Genomic DNA, 21,321 nt, shown 5'->3' on the forward strand with positions numbered 1-21,321 from the left:
CTGTATATCACCCAGTGCATGTATATAACCCAGTAGAGTGCAAGCAGCCAGGAACGGGCTTCTGATTGCTCATGGCTGAACTTATTTGTCATCGGGTAGTCAGTGATGCTGGTTTTGCCAGTGTATCTGTATTGGTTGAAACTTTCACTTTTCCGATCACCAACTTTGTTGGTCATGCAGTCACAAAGGGCTAGAGAGTGGCCAACCCACTGATATCCCGAAGTGATAGGTTCAATATCTTGACAGGATGGATGAAATTGTTAAATTCTGACTACCCTACCACTAACCAAGGGTTATGTGGACCCCAGGATGGGAACTCCTGGTCTAGACTGAGGTGGCACAATAGGACAAGAGTTAGTGCTGCTGCCTCACAGCTTCACTGACTTCAGGTGCTGTCTGTGTGCAGTTTGGTCCCACATCCCAAAGCCTCACTGGTAGGTTAATTGCTGTTGTAAATTGCCCCGATAGATGACAGAAGAAATCAAAAAAGTGAAGTTGGTGACCATATAAGAGAATGAGTTGCAGGGAATTGGGGTTATTCTGATGGGAGTTAGCACAGACTAAATACCCATCAAGTTACAATACGTAAATATCCATTGTTGTTTGCGGTGTGCTTTACAGTCTTTCTCTACAAAAGTGATCTGAGTGAGGATTTTTTTTTTGTTGACAAAGGATGCATCACAGAGCATAATTCAGCATTGCTGTAAATTGGGGAATTATTAAAGAAAAGTTCATCTGGCACATCCTTTGTCACCCAGGCCACAGAACAACTCCACCTGGGCAGTGTACACACCTTCAGGGTGAGGGGTACATGAACTTCGTGTGGAGAGGGTCAGATTGGTTCTCCTTTTGAGGGTCACTCTCAGATTCTTTGCCTCTGTTATTCTGACCACATGCTGATGTTGGAGTTCAGCAACAGAACAACAATATCCCACAGCTTTCCCGCTTTTGTGGGAAGTCTGGGTGCTGATGCCATGGAGAGGAACCGCACTGGTGAGAGTCAGAAGTATCTGGTAATTAGAGGTTACTGGGAAACTAAAAGAATATACTGTTGAGACTTTAGAAGGCAATAGTCAGACTGCATTTGGAGTATTATGTGCAATTTTAGGCCCAGTATCTCAGGGATAACGTGCTGGTGCTGGAGAGAATCCAGAGCAGGGGTTCCCAACCGGTTTTATGCCAGAAAGCCTTGCCATTAACCGCGGGACCCCAAGTTGGGAACCCCTGATCTAGAGAAAGTTCACAAGAATGATCCTGGGAATGGAAGGCATTGTATGATGGCTCTAGGTCTGTACACAATGCAGTTCAGAAGGATGCGGGATAACCTTTTTGAAACCCGTCAAATACTTAAAAAGCCTGAATAGACTGGACGTGAAGAGGATATTTCCATGTGTAGGAACTGAAGGTAGAAATTCAGAATAAAGAGATAGGGCTTTAGAATTGAGATGAGTCATAGATCAATACAGCACGGATACAAGCCTTTTGGCCAAATGCCTCCATGTCCATAGTGCCAAGCAAGTTCCAACTTCCTGCATTTAACTCCTATCCCTTCAACCCCCATCCCTGCATGTAACTATCTAAGTGCTTTTTAAACAATATTACTATACCTGCCTCAACCATATGAACCTTCTGGCAGCTCATTCTATATACCTCTACATTAAAAACAATTGCTGTTCAGAACCCCTCTAAATCTTGCTTCTCTCACCCTAATTCTGTGCCCTCTAGTTTTTGTCTCCCTTACCCAAGGGAAAAGATCGTTACCATCTGGCTTATCAATGGCTCTCATCATCTTTTTAACGTTTCTGTAAAGCCACCCCACATTCTTATACATTACTTAAGGAATAAAGATGTAATTTGGCCAACTACTCTCTATAAATCGGGCTCTTAGCAAGAGGAAGCCCAAAGGTGTTGAATTTGCCATGGAAAGCTGTGGAAGCCAAGTCGTTGGGTGTATTTAAGGCAGGGATTGATAGGTTCTTGATTGGTAAAATGATTAGGGGTTTCAGGGAGAAGCTGAGAGAATGGGATTGAGAAAAATAAGTTATCAATGAATGGCAGATCCAACGTGATAGCCCAAATGGCCGAATTCTGATTTTTTATCTTGTGGTCCTATGGTCTAATTCTAATTCAATTAACTTAAATTATATTTATTTGTTTTAATTGTTTCCAGTTTTAATTATTATTGATGGATTTTTGCATAATAAAAATTAAATGGGCTTGGAATGCCTTTCAGTATTTGGGATGTAAATTTAATTTCAAGGTCTTGACAGTTTTGATACCCATGGGTTTACAGGCCATAACTTGGCCACTTCTCAAAACAACTCTAGGGAATGGTGCTTCATTTTTAGCAGGAAAGCCCTTTGCACCACAGGGTCTCTGTGATTGGGAGCCAGCTTCAGGGACCAGATTGTGGCTGTGTCAGTGCATGTGTTAGAGCAGCAAGTGCACACAGCCCACCACCAGCTGAGGCCCCACGGTGCATGTAGTGTACCAATGTGCTGAACCAATAGTCTCAATCAGGGCAACTTCATTGGTATTCCTGGTCAGGACTTTCGAGGTTTATAACACTGTAGCACCAAAATAAATCATTTTGCATCGCTAAATTATGAGGGATGTAGATAGAGTAAATGCAAACAGGCTTTTTCCACTGAAGATGGGCGAGACTATAACTAGAGATTGTAGGTTAAGTCGTCAAGTCACTTTTATTGCCACTTCAACCATAACTGCTGGTACAGTACACAGTAAAAATGAAACAACAATCCTCCAGGACCATGGTGCTACATGAAACAACAAAACTACACTAGACTACCTGAAACAATACAAGACTACACTAGACTACCTGAAACAACACAAAACTACACTAGACTACGTGAAACAACACAAAACTACGTTAGACTTCAGGCCTACACAGGACTATATAAAGTGCACAAAACAGTACAAGACATTACAATAATTAATAAACAAGATAATAGGCACAGTAAAGGACAAGTTACAATATAATAATAAATAATGTAAATGTAAACCGTGTTTTAGCAGGAATTGAGGAAGAAATGAGCAAAAAATCACAAAGGGAGTGGAGTGGTGTTCAGTTGTGTGCGTGTGTAGGTTGGTGTCAAACTAGACTCTGGGAATTGAGGAGTCTAATGGCTTGGGGGAAGAAACTGTTACACAGTCTGGTCGTGAGAGCCCGAATGCTTCGGTACCTTTTGCCAGGTGGCAGGAGGGAGAAGAGTTAAGAGTTAAGGATGAAAGGTGAGATATTGAAGGGAAACCTGAGGAGCATGTTCTTCAACACACACAAAATGCTGGTGAACTCAGCAGGCCAGGCAGCATCTATAGGAAGAAGTACTGCTACGTTTCAGGCCGAGACCCTTCATCAGAATTTCCAGCATCTGCAGATTTCCTTGTGTTTGAGGATGTTCTTCACTCAGGGTGGTGCAAGTGTGGAATGAGCTGCCAGTGGAAGTGGTGGATGTGGGTTCGATTGCAACATTTAAGAGAACTTTGGATATACACTGTACATGGATGGGAGATATATCAGAGAGTTATGGTCCATGGCAGAATAAGAGTTTCTGTGCTGTAAAGCTCTGTGACTCCATTGCTGAATACAGTAGTCTTCACTGAATGAATGGTATGTGAATTATTAATACCTACAGTTACTCTTGTGCCTTAATATTTGTCATCAATTCTAATGTCCTTACAAAGTGGTTTCCCAGGAAGGGAAAGGCAGGTCAGAACATATAAAAGCAATTTCTACCCCAGATTTGAACAAACTTATATTCCAGAGTAAAGCCCACCAGCAAAGATTACTTATTTAAGATGAAGACTGAATGTCAGTCCAGATGAAGGAGGCTTGATAACTTTTCTACTGCCATCTTCAATTAAATGTTTCTGTAACATACTGATTTTTCCCTCTTATATTAAAAGCACATCTGCTGGAGGAATGTTTTCTGCCCTCCTGCAGATAAGGAACACTGAGCAGAACTGTACTGAAACATGCCTGTTGATTTTGTGTTTTGTATTCTGTGTTTTCGCTCGTTTTCTTTTTGTTACTGATTGCATGTTTTTTTGAGCATGGGAGTGGGGTGAAGAGGTTTGTTTTTTCTTTGAGCAGGTTGGTTCCTTGGTGTCTATGGGGAAGACTAATTTCCAGGTTGTATACTGCATACATACAGTACTTTGATAATAAATGTACTTTTAATCTTTGAATCACCTTTCACCTTCTAACTACCCTCCTTTCCCACATCCCACCTTTTTATTCTAGCACCTTCCTCCTTCCTTTCCAGTCCTGAAGAAGGGTCGCAGCTCAAGCAATGACCGTTTGGATGCTGCCTGACCTGCTGAGTTCCTCCAGCATTCCTTGTGTGTTGCTTTGGATTTTCAGTATCAGCAGAGTTTCTCATGTTTGTGATTTTTTTTTTAATAAGCCAGGTTTAAATTTCTCTCTTGCTCTGATTTTAAATCGATTGCCGCAAAACCATAGCCACACTGCCACTCCACCCCACCCTCCGAACTTAGTGATTCCTTACACAGAGGACTGATACTCACAGCAGGCGAGCTCCCCCTTCATTAGTGTGTGTGTCCTCACTGCTCTTTGTATTTGTAATATTTCACGGCACACAAACACACCGCCAAACTGCACTTCAAGGAGGATTATTGCAGCAGTCACAATGGCATCTATAACAAAGAGAAAGCATCTGTCTTTTTATCCATCCTTTCATATAAAGCTTTATTTTTATTCTGATATTGACTCAAAACATCATATTTGGGAGAATTACCTCAGACTAATAATTTTATTAAACACATCTGAACGGCTTTGTGATGGGTTCTCAGGAGATATGTTTTACACATAATCATAATGTTTATTCCGTTCCAGTAACCAGTTTATACTGATTTTATGGATTAGCATTTTATAGGGCGCTAAAGTGTTTATGATGACATTGATCTGTCTGAGTAGCTTAGAAAGGAGGTGCTCATCAGTTCATTATTTCTGATGTTCATCAAACACTCAGTAAAGACGATTGCCACTTAGTTAACACTCAGTTAATCGACTGGACTGACCTTGGTAGGAACATGGCAAACACAACAAACTCTGAAAGGCAATTGGTAGGAAGAACAATTGACATTAACAGCTGCAGTTGAAGTGAAGGTATCAGCTGATCAATATTTGCTAAAGTATAGGCTAGAGCAATCCACACCCACACAGTGTTGGTGCGTAGAGTACCTGAACAGAATGGTAAGTAGGATGCCTTATCAGCGTCTCCACTGACTGACACACAATCCTGTTATCTGTGCTCAATCCATCTACAGCATAAAATGGTACAGTAGAGCTGAAATCTTTCCTTAGTAATTCACTGTTTTTTTGGAAATGAAGCAGTATGTCTTGCAGTTAATATAGCAATTATTTGCCTTGATGTTTTCTTTTCAGTCCCAGCTTTAGACGTAGTGAGTGAAGATAATTGTAGTGAAAATGGAATTTTAATATACTGAATTTTGGTTGATTTCCAGGCGACTGAATACATTGAACAAGTGCACTTCCATGAAAATAGATATAAGCCTTCCCAAGAAAAAAGTAAGGACATGTTTCTTATTTAATTTCCTATTGGCATGCGTAGCTTCAGGCAATGTTTGGTTTTGTAAAGAATAATCTTAAAATAAGCTATTCATGTACTATGGTGTTAGAAATAGCTTATGGTGCTTATGAATAAGGTCACAACAATTTTGCAGTAATTGGTAAGCAGCTTTGTAATTTTCAATATAAACTTTATATTTCTTAAGAGTCTGTAAGACATATTCTACTGTTTTTAGAGTTGCTGTTCAGCATTATAAATCTGATCCTTTAATTCAAGTTAGCAGGGGATTGGGTGGGGTCAGATCCAACACCACTTTTTCATCCTCCCTAACTTTATCAGTGCCCATCATCAGACTGGATGTAAAATTGGCGTGCTCCTCCTCTAATAAACCCTGTAATAAATCCTGTGGTCATGTGGCAGACAAAGGAAATGAACAACTGAGAGGTCAGATGCTTCATCATCAATGCAGTAACGTAGCCACACGGTAGTTTGTGAAGCTAGGCTCTATATTCATTGCAAGCTTTGGAATGTGAGACGTAGAGGTAGAACCTTAATGGTAGAAGGAGATGTCTGTGGGAGCCATGGTTTGCCAGGTGGAAATGTGCTTTCACCTACATCATTAGTAAAAGAAAAGTCTGTGAAGTATTTTTTTCAAAACAGAACCAGAATGTTCGAGGATGTTGTGAATAGGACAGAATAAAGGCAAAAAGATGCTTGGACTGATCAGAATAGTCAGGATATTTAATATGATTTAATTAAAATACTACAATTGACAGCGATGTTATTGACAGCTGTGAAAGGTGGCTAATGGGATAAGGAACCACAGAATAAATGATAGGGATATACTTTCAGGCCTTACTGAAACTTCCCCTGAAGTTTGTTACACAATTGGGTTTCTTCAGGCAAGTTGCTGTTATTTTTATTTACTTGCCTGAGCAACACGTTATCATAATATTCTAAGTCAGATTTAACAAGTGCACTTCTATGAAAATAGATATAGGCTTTCCCAAGAAGAAGGTAAGGACATTTTTCTGAAGAGCTTGAGATTGGTTGGGCTATTAGGGTCTTGGCAAGGGACAATAAAAAGAAGTTGGGTTTAAGCAGAACAGCCATGGTGTGAGTGGACAGAGTTAGAGTGGAGAACTGTGGCTTCAGTGAGAGAGGCGGGGGCTGGGTTGAGGGTTTTGTCAAGTTTCTTTTTTTATTATTATTAGTTCCTAGCTAGAATAGTGAAAATGGATCCAGGAAAGTGATGTGCTCCTCTGGCAAGATGTGGGAGATCTGGGAGGCTTCCAGCCTCCCTGATCACTACATCTGTGAGAAATGCATCTGGGTGCAGCTTCTGATAGACCGTGTTAGGGAGCTGGAGTTGAATTGCCTACAGATTATTTGGGAGAATAAGGAGTTCATAGATAGGAGCTACAGGGAGGTATTTGCTCCTAAATTGCAGGAGCCAGGAGAGGGAAAAGGAGTAGGAAGGATGTGGAAGCTTCATGGAGAGTTCAAGGGAGATTTAGCAGATGCTGCCTGGGTTAGAGTGCATGTCTTATGAGGATGGAGCAAAGGAGGATGAAAGGTGACTTGAGGTGTATAACATGATAAGAGGCATAGGTAGAGTGGGCAGCCATAACCATTTCGTAGGCTGGCAAAGACTAATATGAGAGCGCATAATTTTAAGGTGATTAGAGGACAGTATAGGGGATGTCAGAGGTAGTTTTTTGGTGAGTGTATGGAACAGGGGTTGACGTAGAAGCAGTTATGTTAGAGGCATTTAAGAGACTCTTAGGTAGGCAATTGGATGAAAGAAAAATTGGGGGCTCCGCAGGAGGAAAGTGTTAGATTGATCTTGGAGTAGATTAAAAGGTCAAAACGTGTAGTCAGCCAAAAGGCCTGTAGAGTACAGTGTGATGCTGTTCTAGGAGCATCATGTTTGTAGTTGCTGATACTCTCTGGTGTCTGCTTCTGCCAATAACTAATCAGTAGCACCTTCCCAGTGATGAGGCATAAATAGATCTATTGTGATGGTATTGCCAGGAAGTAAAGTTATATTTCAAAAGGAAACAAAACTGAAGACATTAATATAAACTCTGAAGATAGATACTAATGCATCCCATATAATACTCTTTGGAGTGGGAGATAGTTCCTTGTGGAGTTTGCGCGCCAGTTTTAAAAAGCGAATGGGTCTTGTTGAAACTTGTCTGCGGAGCGGGAAATTGCTTGAGTTAATAGCAATTAGGATTAATTAGTGAGGGCCAATAAAATGAAGCAGGGTTTGAGCAGAGTGGCCATTGTATGAGTAGAGAGTGTTAGAGTGGTCAGGCTTTGACTCAACAGACTTGGGTGAGAACAGGCGCAGGTTAGTACTTATGTTTGAGGCATAACAAGTGTGGGCAGAATGGTAGTTCAGGCCTGGAATATTCCTCCTATGAGATATGGGATTTCAGATTACCTAACAGTCTCCCTGATGACTACTTTTGCAGGAAGTACACCCACTTTCAGCCCTGATGGACAAGGTCAGTAACTGGATCTGGACCATTCAGGGGATGAAAAACTTCATAGTTGCCTCCCAGGTACTAGGGTCCAGGACGTCTCAGAGCAGCTGCAGAAGATTCTCAAGAGGGAGGATGAGCAGTCAGAGGTCATAGTGCACATTGGCACCAATGATATAGGTAGAAAGGGTGAAGTGGTCCTGTGCAGTGAGTATAGGGAGTTAGGGAAAAGGCTGAAGAACAAGACCTCCAAGGTAGTAATCTCTGGATTACTCCCAGTAATAATACTGTTCAGGGTAAGAATGGGATGATGGTACAAATGAATGAGTGGCTGAGGGCATTGTGCAGGGGGCAGGGTTTCAGATTTCTGGATTATTGGGATCTCTTCTGGGAGAGGTGTAACCCGTCCTTTTTGTGCAGGTCATATGTGAACCCGAGGGGGACCAATATCCTTGTGGACAGGTTTGCTGGAGCTATTGGGGAGGGTTTAAACTATGTTGGCAGAAGGATGGGAACTGGAGTGATAGGACTGATGATAAGGCAGTTGATATACAAGTTGATGCAGTATGCAATGAGACTGTAAGGATGGACAGACAGATGGTAGGGCAAAATTGCAGTCAGTGAGATGAAGTGCAGTGTAACGGGGACAAAATCGAAAAGGGTGATGAAGGTGTTAAATTTGAATGCACGTAGTATAGGGAATAAGGTAGATGATCTCGTAGCACAGATGGCGATTGGCAGGTATGACGTTATGGATATCATTGAGATGTGGCTGAAAGAAGATCATAGTTGGGAGCTTAACACCCAAGGAGCACCTTTTATTGAAAGGATGGGCATGTAGGTAGAGGAGGTAGGGTGGCTCTGTTGGTAAAAAATGAAATCTGCTCCTTAGAAAAAGGGGACATAGGACTGGAAGGTACAGAATCCTTGTTAAAGTTAAGAAACTGCAAGAGTAAAAAATCACTGATGCCTCCAACAGTAGCCAGGGTGTGGGATATAAATTTTAATAGGAAATAGGAAATGCTTGTAATAAGAGCAACGTTACAAAAATCACAGGGATTTCAATAAGCAGGTTGATTGGGAAAATCACATTGTTTCTGGATCCCAAGAGAGGGAACTAGAATGCCTGCAAGATGGCTTTTTAGAGCAGCTTGAGGTTGAGCCCACTGGAGGAAATGCAAATATGGATTCAGTGTTGTGTAATGAATCAGATTTGATTAGGGAGCTTAAGGTAAAGGAGCCCTTAGGAGACAATGATCATAGTATGATAGAATTCATCCTGCAGTTTGAGAGGGAGAAGATAAAGTCAGATATATCAGTATTACAGTGGGGTAATATATGAGGTGTGAGAGAGGAGCTGGCCAAAGTTGATTGCAAAGGGTCACTAGCAAGGATGATGGCAGAAGAGCAATGGCTGGAGTTTCTAAGGACAATTTGGAAGACACAGCATAGATACGTCCCAAAGATGAAGAAGCATTCTAAAGGGAAGATGAGGTAAAGGAAGTCAAAGCTGGCATAAAAGCAAAAGGCAGGGCGTATAATAGAGCAAAATTTAGTGAGGAGCTTTTAAAAAACCAACAGAAGGCAACTAAAGAAACTGTAAGGAGAGAGAAGATGAAATATGAAGTTAAGCTAATCAAAGATATCAAGAAGATGCCAGAAGTTTTTTCAGATGTATAAAGAATAAAAGAGAGGTGAGAGTGGTTATTGGAACGCTGGAAAATCATGCTGGAAATGTAGTAATGGGGCCAAAGAAATGGTGTCAAACTCTATAATTATATCACATCAGTCTTCACTGAGCAGAATGCCAAAAATCTGAGAGTGTCAGGGGGCAGAAGTGAGTGTTATTGTTATTACTAAGGAGAAGGTGCTTGAGAAGCTAGAAGATCTTGAATGTAAATAAGTCATCCTGGATCAGGTGGAGCACACCCCAGACTTCTGAAAAAGGTGGCTGAAGGGATTGTGGAGGCTTTAGTAACGATCTTTCAAGAATCACCAGATTCTGGAATGGTTCTGCGGGACTGGTAAATTGCAATATTTCTCCACTCTTTAAGAAAGGAGAGAGGCAGAAGAAAGGAAATTATAGCCCAGTTAACCTGACTTCAATGGTTGGGGTAGGATGAGGTTTCAGGGTACTTCGAGTCATATGATAAGGAAAGTCAGCATGGTTTCCTTAAGGGGAAATCTTGCCTGTCAAATCTGTTGTAAAGGAGAGAGCCATTATTGATGAGGTTGAGTAATGTAATCTTTATACTGCTTCTTTATGCAAGTTGAATCAGAATCAGGTTTACTATCACCGACTTGTTTTGTGGCAGCAGTACGTTGCAAGGACATTAAAAAAAATTCTGTCTTTAATAGTTATTAGTTTGTTCATTCTTTTGTTTCATAAGACCTTTTTTAATCTTGGTTTCCTGTATGCACAACAACTGAACAAACCTCAGAGAATATGCTTATCTTGCAAAATCTTATTCATTTAATTGATGGAAAAACATAATTGATAATTTGCATTAATATTTCAGAGTGAAGACTCCGATGAAGAAGACTTGTGTGCAATCAGTGACAAATGGACCTTTCAGAGAAGTAGCAAGAGATGGTCAAGACTAGGTGATGTCGATGTACTGTTTCCTAGGCAAGATGGCCGGATATCTACAGGAAGCATGAAACTAAAAAATACAACTAGCAGTGAGAGCGTGCTTACAGATCTTAGTGAACCAGAGGTATCCTCCATTCACAGTGAAAGTAGTGGGGGAAGTGACAACAGGAGCTTGGCTGGTAGAACTGTCGAAACAAACAGTGCAACTGTAGAACACCCGGAAAGTTCTGTACGGAACTCTGTTGAAACCACAGTAATGCCAGACTCCATCTCTTTCCCACAGAACGCGAAAGACCTCACGAACTGCAGCTTTAGTGTGAAAGCTGAGAAGAATGCAAGGGTGAAGGCAAGGAATCTCTTTAAGCGTATGGAAACATTAAGACCAAGAGCTTCTCATAAGTTAAAGGGTTCTATGCGATCTGGTGCTTTGGTTATTAGTTCGCCGGTACTACAACAGGAGCCAGAGTCACTGAGGACAATGCATTGTGTGGATATAGTCAATGAAAATCTTAATAGTCTAGCGAAGGATTCAACCAAGAGTGGATTTTCTTCATCTACTCAGTCTAGTAGTGATAGCCACTCAGAAAACAGTGGTAGTACAGTAAGTACACCATGCTTAAAATCAAGGAAGAGACGCTTTGCCAGCAAGCGGAGTGGCATGTACCTCGAGGATGTCGACATCCTCTCAGGGACAACAATGAAGCAAGTGGCTGACCAAAATCGTAGGAATGAATTTTGTTCCCAAGAAAACCTTGTTGTTCACATTCCAAAGGATCACAAACCAGGAACCTTTCCAAAGGCGCTTTCCATTGAAAGCCTTTCTCCTTCTGACAAATGCAGTCCTGTAAATTGGCGGACTGGGAGCATCTCTCTAGGAAAGCAGAAATGTAGCAAATCCAAGAATTGTTACCCTCGGGGAAGCAGAATCAGTATTTATGACAATGTGCCTGGGTCCCATTTATATGCCAGTACTGGTGATTTAATGGATTTGGAAAAGGAAGATATTTTCCCCCACTTGGATGATATCTTACAGCATGTGAATGGACTACAGCAGATTGTGGACCATTGGTCAAGAAATGTTTTGCCTGAAATACAGGATGATGAACTCTCGGTCTGCGAGCGACAGTTCAACCCATGCAATCACTTGATGCACGACTTTGAAAGACACTCTATGTCGGATGGTCAGATTACTCCCAGTGACCTTGAACGTGATGGGCATTCCCTCAACGAGTCTGAAGCAGTGGGAATGAGAGATCGCAGAGATTCTGGAGTAGGTGCATCTTTAACCAGACCCACCAGGTAACCAAACGATGTTTATTTATACTGGCCTAAAAAGTGAACAAATGGAAAATAAGTCCCAGTGTAGTGTATGTGTCAGTTAGTTTATTGATTTTTTAGACATGGCATCCACAGGAAAGCAGCTCTGGCTGAAACGAGAGTGGGGTTGTCTCCATTGTTTTGTTCCCTGAAATATTCACTTAATCCCTGCTTCAAAATGGTTACTGGGACCATGTTGCACTTCACTTGCAGCTCATCAAAATGATTCAGACTGCTGGGTGGATCAGGGAGTATAATGTGAAGCAGCTAATGATTCTCCGTCTATTTGAGTTAGTATTGATGGACTTTCTTTATTGGGACTGAGGGCTGGAGTATGTCTCTTGGGAATTGGAGTTTAAAAGACTGAACCACTATTTTCATTTGGATAATTTTGACCTGCAAGAATGATGGTAGAATCATACGGGTTTAGTTAAGCATTTTATTAAAACATCAATAAAGGTAATAATTGATCGCTTCATCTCCACAGTGCTTCATTTGTGACATTAGAATCAAATTCAGTCCCTCAAAGAGGTAAAGTACTAGGTTTCATTTGAACCAAATTCAGTGGGAGAAGAGATCCGTGGAGTCAGGATTGCTGGTGTTTCCTCAAACAGTAAACTTCAATAGGGAATTAAATTGTGTGGGGTGTAAAAATTATGTTGCACTTAATGAGTTTAATTACGTTATAGTTTTTATTTCGTAGTATCTTGAAGGTGTCTATACAGTTGATTCTGGTTACTTAAGCCTTCAGTTAATCAAGGCACCACTTATTTTGGACATCTCTTGAAGAATAAAAATTAATTGAGACAGTAGCTGGGATTCCCTTTGTTTATTTGGGCCTCTATGCTGCTTAATTGGGGCAGGTTATAGTTGGCAAACAATTTCTAACTAGCGTCAGTCGTAAGCATGTGTGGCTGTTAGAAACCATGCTTAGAGCATCAGTTGCATGTGTTTTTGTCACAGACATTTGGTGAGAATTAAGCAGCAAGACAATTCTGAACTGTGTTGCTCACTGCTTTTCAAGCGTTCAGGCTTGGAGATGCCAGAAACTGCTAAGATTGGAAATGAAACTCTTTTACTACTTCAACAAGTTAGGAACTATACAGAATTTGAAGGTATCGACAATGATCTTCAATGTTACAATGAAAATGAAGATTTGGAGGGTGCAAATGTTGAAAGTGTTTTATAAAAATTGTCGATTATCTGCACTAGGTGTCTGCATTGATTTTGCAAATTTATGTACTTTGTACAATCAAACAAAAGAACATATCAGTATACACTGGATGAATTCCTCTATGGATAAGTATTGTGAACTAATGCAGCCTTATAGTACTGTAGTAGTTCAAAGTAAATGTATTGCCATATACAACCCTGAGATTAATTTTCTTGCGGGCATGCTCACTAAGTCCAATAATCGTAATAATAGTAATGAAGAGGCAGACAACCAGTGTGCAAAAGACAACAAACTGCAAACACAGAAAAACTAGAAATAATAATAAATAAATAAACAATAAATATCGAGAACGTGAGATGAAGAGTCCTTGAAAGTGAGTCCATAAGTTGTGGAAACCATTTAATGATGGCGCAAGTGAAGTTGAGTGAATTTATCCCCTCTGGGACAAGAGCCTGATGGTTGAGTGGTAATAGCTGTTCCTGAACCTGGTGGTGAATCCTGAAGCCTCTGTATCACCTTCCTGATGGCAGCAGCGAGAAGAGTGCTTGTCCTGTGTGGTGGGGTTCCTGATGAAGAAAGCTGCTTTCCTGCATCAGCATTTCATGTAGATATGCTCAATGGTTGGGAGGTCTTCACCTGTGATGAATTGGGCCATATCCACTACTCTTTGTAATATTTTCCATGCAAGGGCATTAGTATTTCCATACCAGGGTGTGATGCAGCCAGTCGATATACTCCCCACCATACATCTATAAAAGTTTGTCAAAATGTTCTAATTTGTTCTGTATTTCATTTAAGTACATAATTGTTACCCAGTTTAGATTAGATTATGAGGACACTCAGTCCTCGTTTATTGTCATTTAGAAATGCATGCATTAAAAAATGATACGTTCTTCCAGAATGATATCACAAGAAAACACAGGACAAACCAAGACTAAAACTGACAAAACCACACAATTATAACATATAGTTACAACAGTGCAAAGCAATATGATAATTTGATAAAGAGCAGACCATGAGCACAGTAAAAAAAAGTCACGAAGTCCCGAAAGCCTCATCATCTCACGCAGGCGTTAGAAGGGAGAAACTCTCCCTGCCATAAACCTCCAAGCGCCACAAACTTGCTGATGCAGCACCATTGGACTCTGAGTCCCTCCGAAAACTTAGAGCCTCCGACCAGCCCCTCCGACGCAGCCTCACCGAGCACCATCCCCTGCCGAGCGCTTCGACCCCGCCCCGGCTGCCGAACAACAAGCAAAGCCGAGGACTTGGGGCCCTCCCCTCCGGAGATTCTGGACCACACAGTAGCAGCGACAGTGGAGCAGGCATTTCCGAAGTTTCACCAGATGTTCCTCAGTACTCTCACGTCCGTCTCCATCAAATCAGGATTGTGCACGGCACCCTACTTGACAAGTAACAAAAATAAAAGTTTGTCTTTTTTTAAAAAATATCTTTTTAACTATTTCCATGAAACTTTGGCTAATTGGGTCAAAATGTACTGGTCCTAATGTGTCCCAATTAACCAAAATCCACTGCAATTGGCATAACAAAACACCAGTGCTCAGAAATTGGATTGTAGTTGTAGTTGGTGCTCCTGGTTTGGTGCTAATGTCATAATCAAGTCATTAAAAAATTGCAATGTTGAAACATTATTACTTTGGGAAATTGTTAACTTCGCTTTCTCCCCTTTAAGAAACATTAAAATTGCTTTCTAGATAGGGCAACTGTTGCAGTATTTGCTCATTAATCCATGAAAAGTGGGTCAACACACTTAAAAAGATCTCTCTCTCTCTCTCTCCGGGGAGAATGGGGCTCATGGTGTCTGAAAATGGTGGTTCTGGTTGGTTGACATGGCATCATTTTCCTGAGAGAGGACTATCCACCATTAAATAGACCACGATGGTCTAATAGTGTCCTATGATCAGAGATTGTTCTAAGTCCCTGCAAACTTAGTAGCTGCTGTGTCAAGTCTACAGATTAAAGATACTGTGGGGTAAAGTTACCAGTTCAGGGAAGCAAACTAGCATTTTTTTAAATGGAAATGACAGAGGATGCTTTTCTTGTGTGTAAAATGATGTCCCCAGGGATGGTTACTTTAATTCGTGCATAGTTCACTACTTTCAGCATTATGAACTCCTGATTTCTTTGTGAATTATTCATGACTTTGTCACATGCACAAAATAGGAAGAAGTGAACTGGTGGGTGTATCATACTAGAAAATATCTGGCCCAGTTTCTAATTTGCTGAAAGGTAGAATTTCAACAGGAAGTAGATACAATCACTTCTAAACAGGAGTAGCCTCTATTTGTGAATGATTTACATATAAGTAGGCAAAAATAAATCCAATTCTCTTCACATTCAATGAAACTTATTTCAATAAAATAAATCAAATTAGTAATAAAATTCCATACTAGTTTGCTTAAGATACCCAGGTAATTAAAGTTTAGTATTCCACAATCTTTATGTTCCTTTATTATACTTCTGAGGAACACGACATATGTTCAGAAATGAAACTGTTAAATTGAAAGGAGTAGAATTTGTAGGTAACTGAAACCTTGACTAGAAGCGTTGACAAATATGTACAGAGATTCAGCTAATGTTGGAAATCTTGACCAACATGCACAGAATGCTGGAGGTCAGCAAGTCGGGCAGCATCTGTGGAGGGAAATAAACAGTCAGCATTTTGGGCAGAGATCCTTCTTCAAGATTGGCCTAAAGAGTGAACAAGTGAAAAATAAGTCTTAGTGAAGAGTATATGACAATTTCAACCCAAAACGTTGACTGTTTATTCCCCTTGGTAGATGCTGCCTGATTTGCTGAGTTTCTTTGTGTTAACTTTGACAAACTATTCTCTTGCCAGGTTGATATTTGGAGAGTGCAGAATTTCTGTCGAGGAGAAATCCACAACCAGCGTGAATGAAAGGTGCCTGCAGACATTTATCTGCAGATGCTATATTTTGTATTTGAAGGGAAATAATTTGTAAAAAACTAATACATGCTCCTGATTTACCAGCTTATTCCTCACAATGAAGTAAATCACCATATTTCTTTTATTGATTTATTGGAGAGTGTTGTCTTCTAAATTTTGTACATTGTTAAACTTGCACCCTCAGCTTAGCTGTTGTTGCAGATATATTCTTCTTTCCAATTCAAGCTATGGGACAGAATTCAAGGTGAACACCTCATTTCTGTGTCAGTGTACCTGATTACTTTGGAAGTGATGTTGGACTGTATCAGGACCAAGAACACACAGAAAGAGAAAAGTAATAGGCATTCAGAAAATGCTGGAAGAATTCAACAGGCCAGGCAGCATCTATGGAAAAGAGTACAGTTGATGTTTCAGGCCAACACCCTTAAGCAGGACTGGAGAAAAAAAGATGAGGAGTAGAGTTAAAAGGTTGGGGAGGGGGGGGGGTGGAGAGGAGAGGGAGAAACACAAGGTGATGGATGAAACCGGGAGGGGGAGGGTTGAAGAAAGGAGCTGGGAAGTTGATTGGTGAAAGAGATATAGGGCTGGAGAAGAGGGCATTTATTAGGAGAGAACAGAGGGCCATGGAGGAAAGAAAAGGCAGGAGAAGCACCAGAGGGAGGTGATGGGCATGCAAGGGGAGGGGAGGGGGCCATTACCAGAAGCTCGAGAAACAATGTTCAAACCATCAGTTTAGACGATACCCAGACAAAATACAAGGTGTTGGTTCTCTAACCTGAGTGTGGCCTCATCATGGCAGTAGAGGAGGGCATTAAAATGGAATTAAAATGGGCTGCCACTGGGAGAACCCGCTTCTTCTGGCGGACAGAGCATAGTTGCTTAGCAAAGCAGTCTCCCAATCTACGTCAGGTATGACCGATATACTGGAGGCCATACCGGGAGCATCGTATACAGTAGGTGACCCCCAACAGACTCTCAGGTGAAGGGTCACCTCACCTGTAAGGACTGTTTGGGGCCCTGAATGGTAGTGAGGGAGGAGGTGTAGGGGCAGGTGTAGCACTTGTTCTGCTTGCAAAGATGTGCCAGGAGGGAGATCAGTGGGGAGGGAAGAATGGACAAAGGAGTTGCCTAGGGAGCAATCCCTGCCTAAAGTAGAAAGTGGATGGGAGGGAAAGAAGTGCCTGGTGGTGGGATCCTGTTGGAGATGGCAGAAGTTCTGGAGAATTATGTGCTGGTTCAACTACACTCTGTCCGTTAGAAAAAGTGGGGTCTTCCAGTGGTCACCCATTTTAATTCCACTTCCCATTCCCATTCTAATATGTCTCTCCATGGCCTTTTCCCTCTGTCACCTTATCTCGTTGCCTGCCCATCGCCTCCCTCTGGTGCTCCTCCACCCTTTTCTTTCCTCCACGGCCTTCAGTCCTCTCCTAATAGATTTGCCCTTCTCCAGCCCTGTATCTATTCACCAATCAACCTTCTAGTTATTTACTTCACCCCTCCTGGTTTCACCTATCACCTTGTGCTTCTCCCTCCCCTCCCCTCCCCTCCCCCCTCACCTTTTAACTCTACTCCTCATCTTTTTTTTTCCAGCCCTGCTAAAGGGTCTTGGCCCAAAACGTCGGCTGTTTACTCTTTTCCATAGATGCTGCCTGGCCTGCTGAGTTTCTCCAGCATTTTTTGTTTACTTGTGTGTGTGTGTATGTGTTTTACTTGGATTTCCAGCATCTGCAGATTTTCTCTTGTAAGTAATTGACATTCCAATTTTGCAGAACGTGTTACGGCTTGTTTATCTTGGCAGAACCAGATGTTTCAATGCCACATTAAGAGTTCTACTCCAGATGCCATGCCAAAGTAATATTTCTTTAATCATTCCTAAGTTGCTGCTTTTATAGTTAATAATTAGACTTTTCAATTCAATCCAGTTTCTAAATCTCACACATTGTCTGGTTTAATATTTTTCACAGGCGTCAAAAGTTGCGATGGCACAGTTTTCAGATCTCACATCGACTTAGCTTCAGCTTAGCTTCGCTGCAGATCAGCAACCAGTCAGCAGCTCAGCTCAATCTACTGCAGAAGTTCTCTCTCCTTCGCCTCACTGCCATAATGGAGAAATATTCCATGTCTAACAAACATGGCTGGACCTGGTAAGAAACAGCAGAGGAAGTGATTTTGGCTGGGGGGTTGGGGGGGAGAGAAAAATTAAATTTTATTCAGACTTTAAGCATCTGCAGCTTTTTGATTTTCATCCGTTGTCTGAAGTAAGTTTTTAGCTGCAGCCTTGGCCTCTCCTCAATGTAGTATGGTCTAAGGTGTAAATTCTGTGCCACATTGTGCACAGGGGAGTACAGAGGTGTGCTCCTGAGATTAGTCTGCATTTGTCTGAGTGCCTAGTTTGGTGGTGGATATTTGTACCTGAATGAAGGGAATTAAAGCAATCAAAATTAATTTCACAGTACACCTATCCTACAGAAAGATCTTCATAAAATGAAAGGAAAAGAAAGCAGTAATAAAAGTTAAACTAATTGGAAACTATTTATTAGTCATACCTGGGATAGTAACTCTGATCTTAGAAATAAGAGGATTATGTTTAAGATTCAGTTGTGGAGTGGAACCTGGGCAAATATCATCTATATTTGAAAACTGATTGTTAGTTGTGATCAGTAGCATCATGTGCCATACAGCTGCTTTGGGAAATTGTATTTTAATCTTCTCTGCAAATGATGCACAGAAACTACGAAGCATGCAGCAATTACTTTCTCTTCCTGCTGACACTATTTTCAGAACGTCTGCTTTGTGTGTGCAAAACCTGACAGTATCAGAAAGAATAGATTGATGTGCATCTGGGTCTAGCTTTGATATTTGGAGTGTATTCCAGTTAAAAAGCATTAGCTATTCATCTGGCTAATTTCTAATGCAAAATTGTAGTAATTACTGAAGAGATATTAAATGGCATTTCAACAGTATATTGACCATCCGGCACATAATTGCAGCAATCAATAAGTGTCCCTTTTTATTTTGAAAAAAATCACTTAAAACAATAAATAAACTTTGATGCTTATTAGGGCATGGGGAATCTAATGATGGTGATTGTGTTGAATTCTAACTATATCTTTACTTTATCCTGGACTTGGAACATACTTAGTGTTGCAGTGGATTCCCTAAATTGAACTAACCATTGTGCACACAATGTTTCTAAGATTTCCAACATGCTCTTTAACCATACTGTTGCCACATTAACCATGTGCCAAGGCTTTTTAAGGTAACAGTGACCCAACTTGTTAATGACTATCGCACGTAACTGCTAGAATTCAAGAGTTATAGAATATTTATGTATGTACAGCAGTGAGGGCATAGAGCTAGGCAGTTCAGATGTAGTGTCAGGAAGTAAGCATTTCTTCACACATTGTGAAAATCTGCAACTCCCTCCGCAGCAAACTGGGAATTAGAGGTTTTTTTATATAGGTGAGGAAATTAAAGTTACAGAAGGAAGGAGCGTAAATGCAATTAAGATGCAGATCAGGCATGATTTAATTGAATGGAACAACCAGGCTGAAGGGCTGAAGTCCTGTTCCTGTTTTTATGTGAGCAACCATTTATGCTATGGATTTGTGCCAGCACAATAATGGACTGGCACATATTTATCAATCAACTGTTTTGTTACTCTTTTTATTTTGGAATTTTTTAATAACATTTTTGTTTCCATGAATGTGCAGTCTGATAAATGTTTTGTGATTGGTAATAACAATCTGGTGCTGAATTAGCAATGGAATTTTACACACAGTGCACTTCTGAATTAAGCACTTACAAAGTATTTTAGGTATCCTTGACAACCACAATTGGCTAGGAAATGCGTTAAACAAAATGAAATTGTGCGTTCATTATACTTAATGGAAAGTTTGACTTAATGGCTTAGTTTGACGTTGGTTTTAAAAACAACTTCAAAGTTGTGCATTGTCTTTTTTGTGTGAACCTTGCACTGTAAAAGATGTTGTGTTAGTACTTAGGGCAGCCACATTCTCCTTGTCGAGTAATATGCAATGATTTCTTGCAGGTCTGTGCCAAAATTTATGAAGAGGGTGAAAGTGCCTGACTACAAGGACAAGAACGTCTTTGGTGTGCCTTTGATAGTTCATGTACAGAGAACGGGACAACCTCTGCCTCAGAGCATTCAGCAAGCTATGCGCTATCTCAGGAGCCAATGTCTAGATCAGGTATGTGACTTAGTACAATGAAACAGATTAGATCATAGTCCTTTTATCAATGACAAGGGTGATTTTAATTAATCGTCACATTTCACTGGTTTGTACATTGTAATTTATAACTTGTCCAACTTTAAAGTTGATTTTTATGCAAATATAAATTTTCACATATTTTACTAATTGCAAAGATAGCTTGAATTTTTCCTCCAGTTTGGAATTAAAATATCAGTGAAACTTGCATGCATAAATGTGAATGTTAGTTTATCTAAAAGAGCATTTAGCAATGAGTAATTAGAAAATGTTTAAGGATCAAAAGATTGAGTTTTTAGACATATCCTTTAGAAGTATCTGTGCTAAATATGTTGAACATTAAATGTAATATTCTCTTTAGATGACTCAGAGGATGGTTTGTAAAGCCAATATTGTCAGATAAATCAGACCCAGTGGCCCACTTATGCATGATACAAGAACTTAAAGTTAGCTAAGAAGATTGATGTAGACAGCACAGTAGACATCATCTTTTTTGACTTTGATAAGGTGCTGCTTGGTGGGCTAGTGCAGAGGATTAAGATACATGTGACCAAAGGCTGGCTGGCTAATTGGATCCAAAACTGGCTTGGTGATGGAGGCAGAGGTTGTTTCTCTCATTGGAAATATGCAACCAGTAGTCTGTTGCAAGGATTGATGCTACAACCAAGATTGTTTGTGATATGTATTAAAAAGATAAATGTGACTGTAGGAGAGATGATCAGCTGATTTTCAGATGACATGAAAATTGGTGGTTATGTAGATAGTGAGGAAGATTGCCTAAAGCTACAACAGAATATGATTCAGATGCAAAGTTGAGTGAAGCTTTAGAAGATAGAATCTAAACTTGATAAGTGTGAGCTGATGTATTTTGGAAATCACATAGTGGTAGGATGTAGATAATAAATGGAAGGATTCTAAGGAATGTTGAAGAACAGATTGACTTTGGGGTTCATCTTTGTAGTTTCCTGAAAGTGTTGACACAGTGATGAAGAAGGTGTGTGGCATGTTTGCATTCAT

At 40.6% G+C, this 21,321-nt stretch overlaps 1 protein-coding gene across 5 annotated transcripts in view; it reads left to right on the forward strand.

The window, feature by feature from the left end:
- The window catches only part of stard13b (StAR related lipid transfer domain containing 13b), a 412,204-nt gene that overhangs the window by 369,245 nt on the left and 21,638 nt on the right, over positions 1-21,321 (forward strand). For all 5 annotated transcript variants that reach the window (XM_072262914.1, XM_072262910.1, XM_072262912.1 and 2 more), the window contains 4 exons: positions 5,509-5,572; positions 10,582-11,954; positions 18,040-18,219; positions 20,127-20,286. In XM_072262914.1, the coding sequence (XP_072119015.1) occupies positions 5,509-5,572; positions 10,582-11,954; positions 18,040-18,219; positions 20,127-20,286 (1,777 nt within the window). The remainder of the gene's footprint in view (positions 1-5,508; positions 5,573-10,581; positions 11,955-18,039; positions 18,220-20,126; positions 20,287-21,321) is intronic.

The sequence above is a fragment of the Mobula birostris genome, chromosome 7, assembly GCF_030028105.1.
Source record: "Mobula birostris isolate sMobBir1 chromosome 7, sMobBir1.hap1, whole genome shotgun sequence".
In the NCBI taxonomy this organism is placed as follows: Eukaryota; Metazoa; Chordata; class Chondrichthyes; order Myliobatiformes; family Myliobatidae; genus Mobula; species Mobula birostris.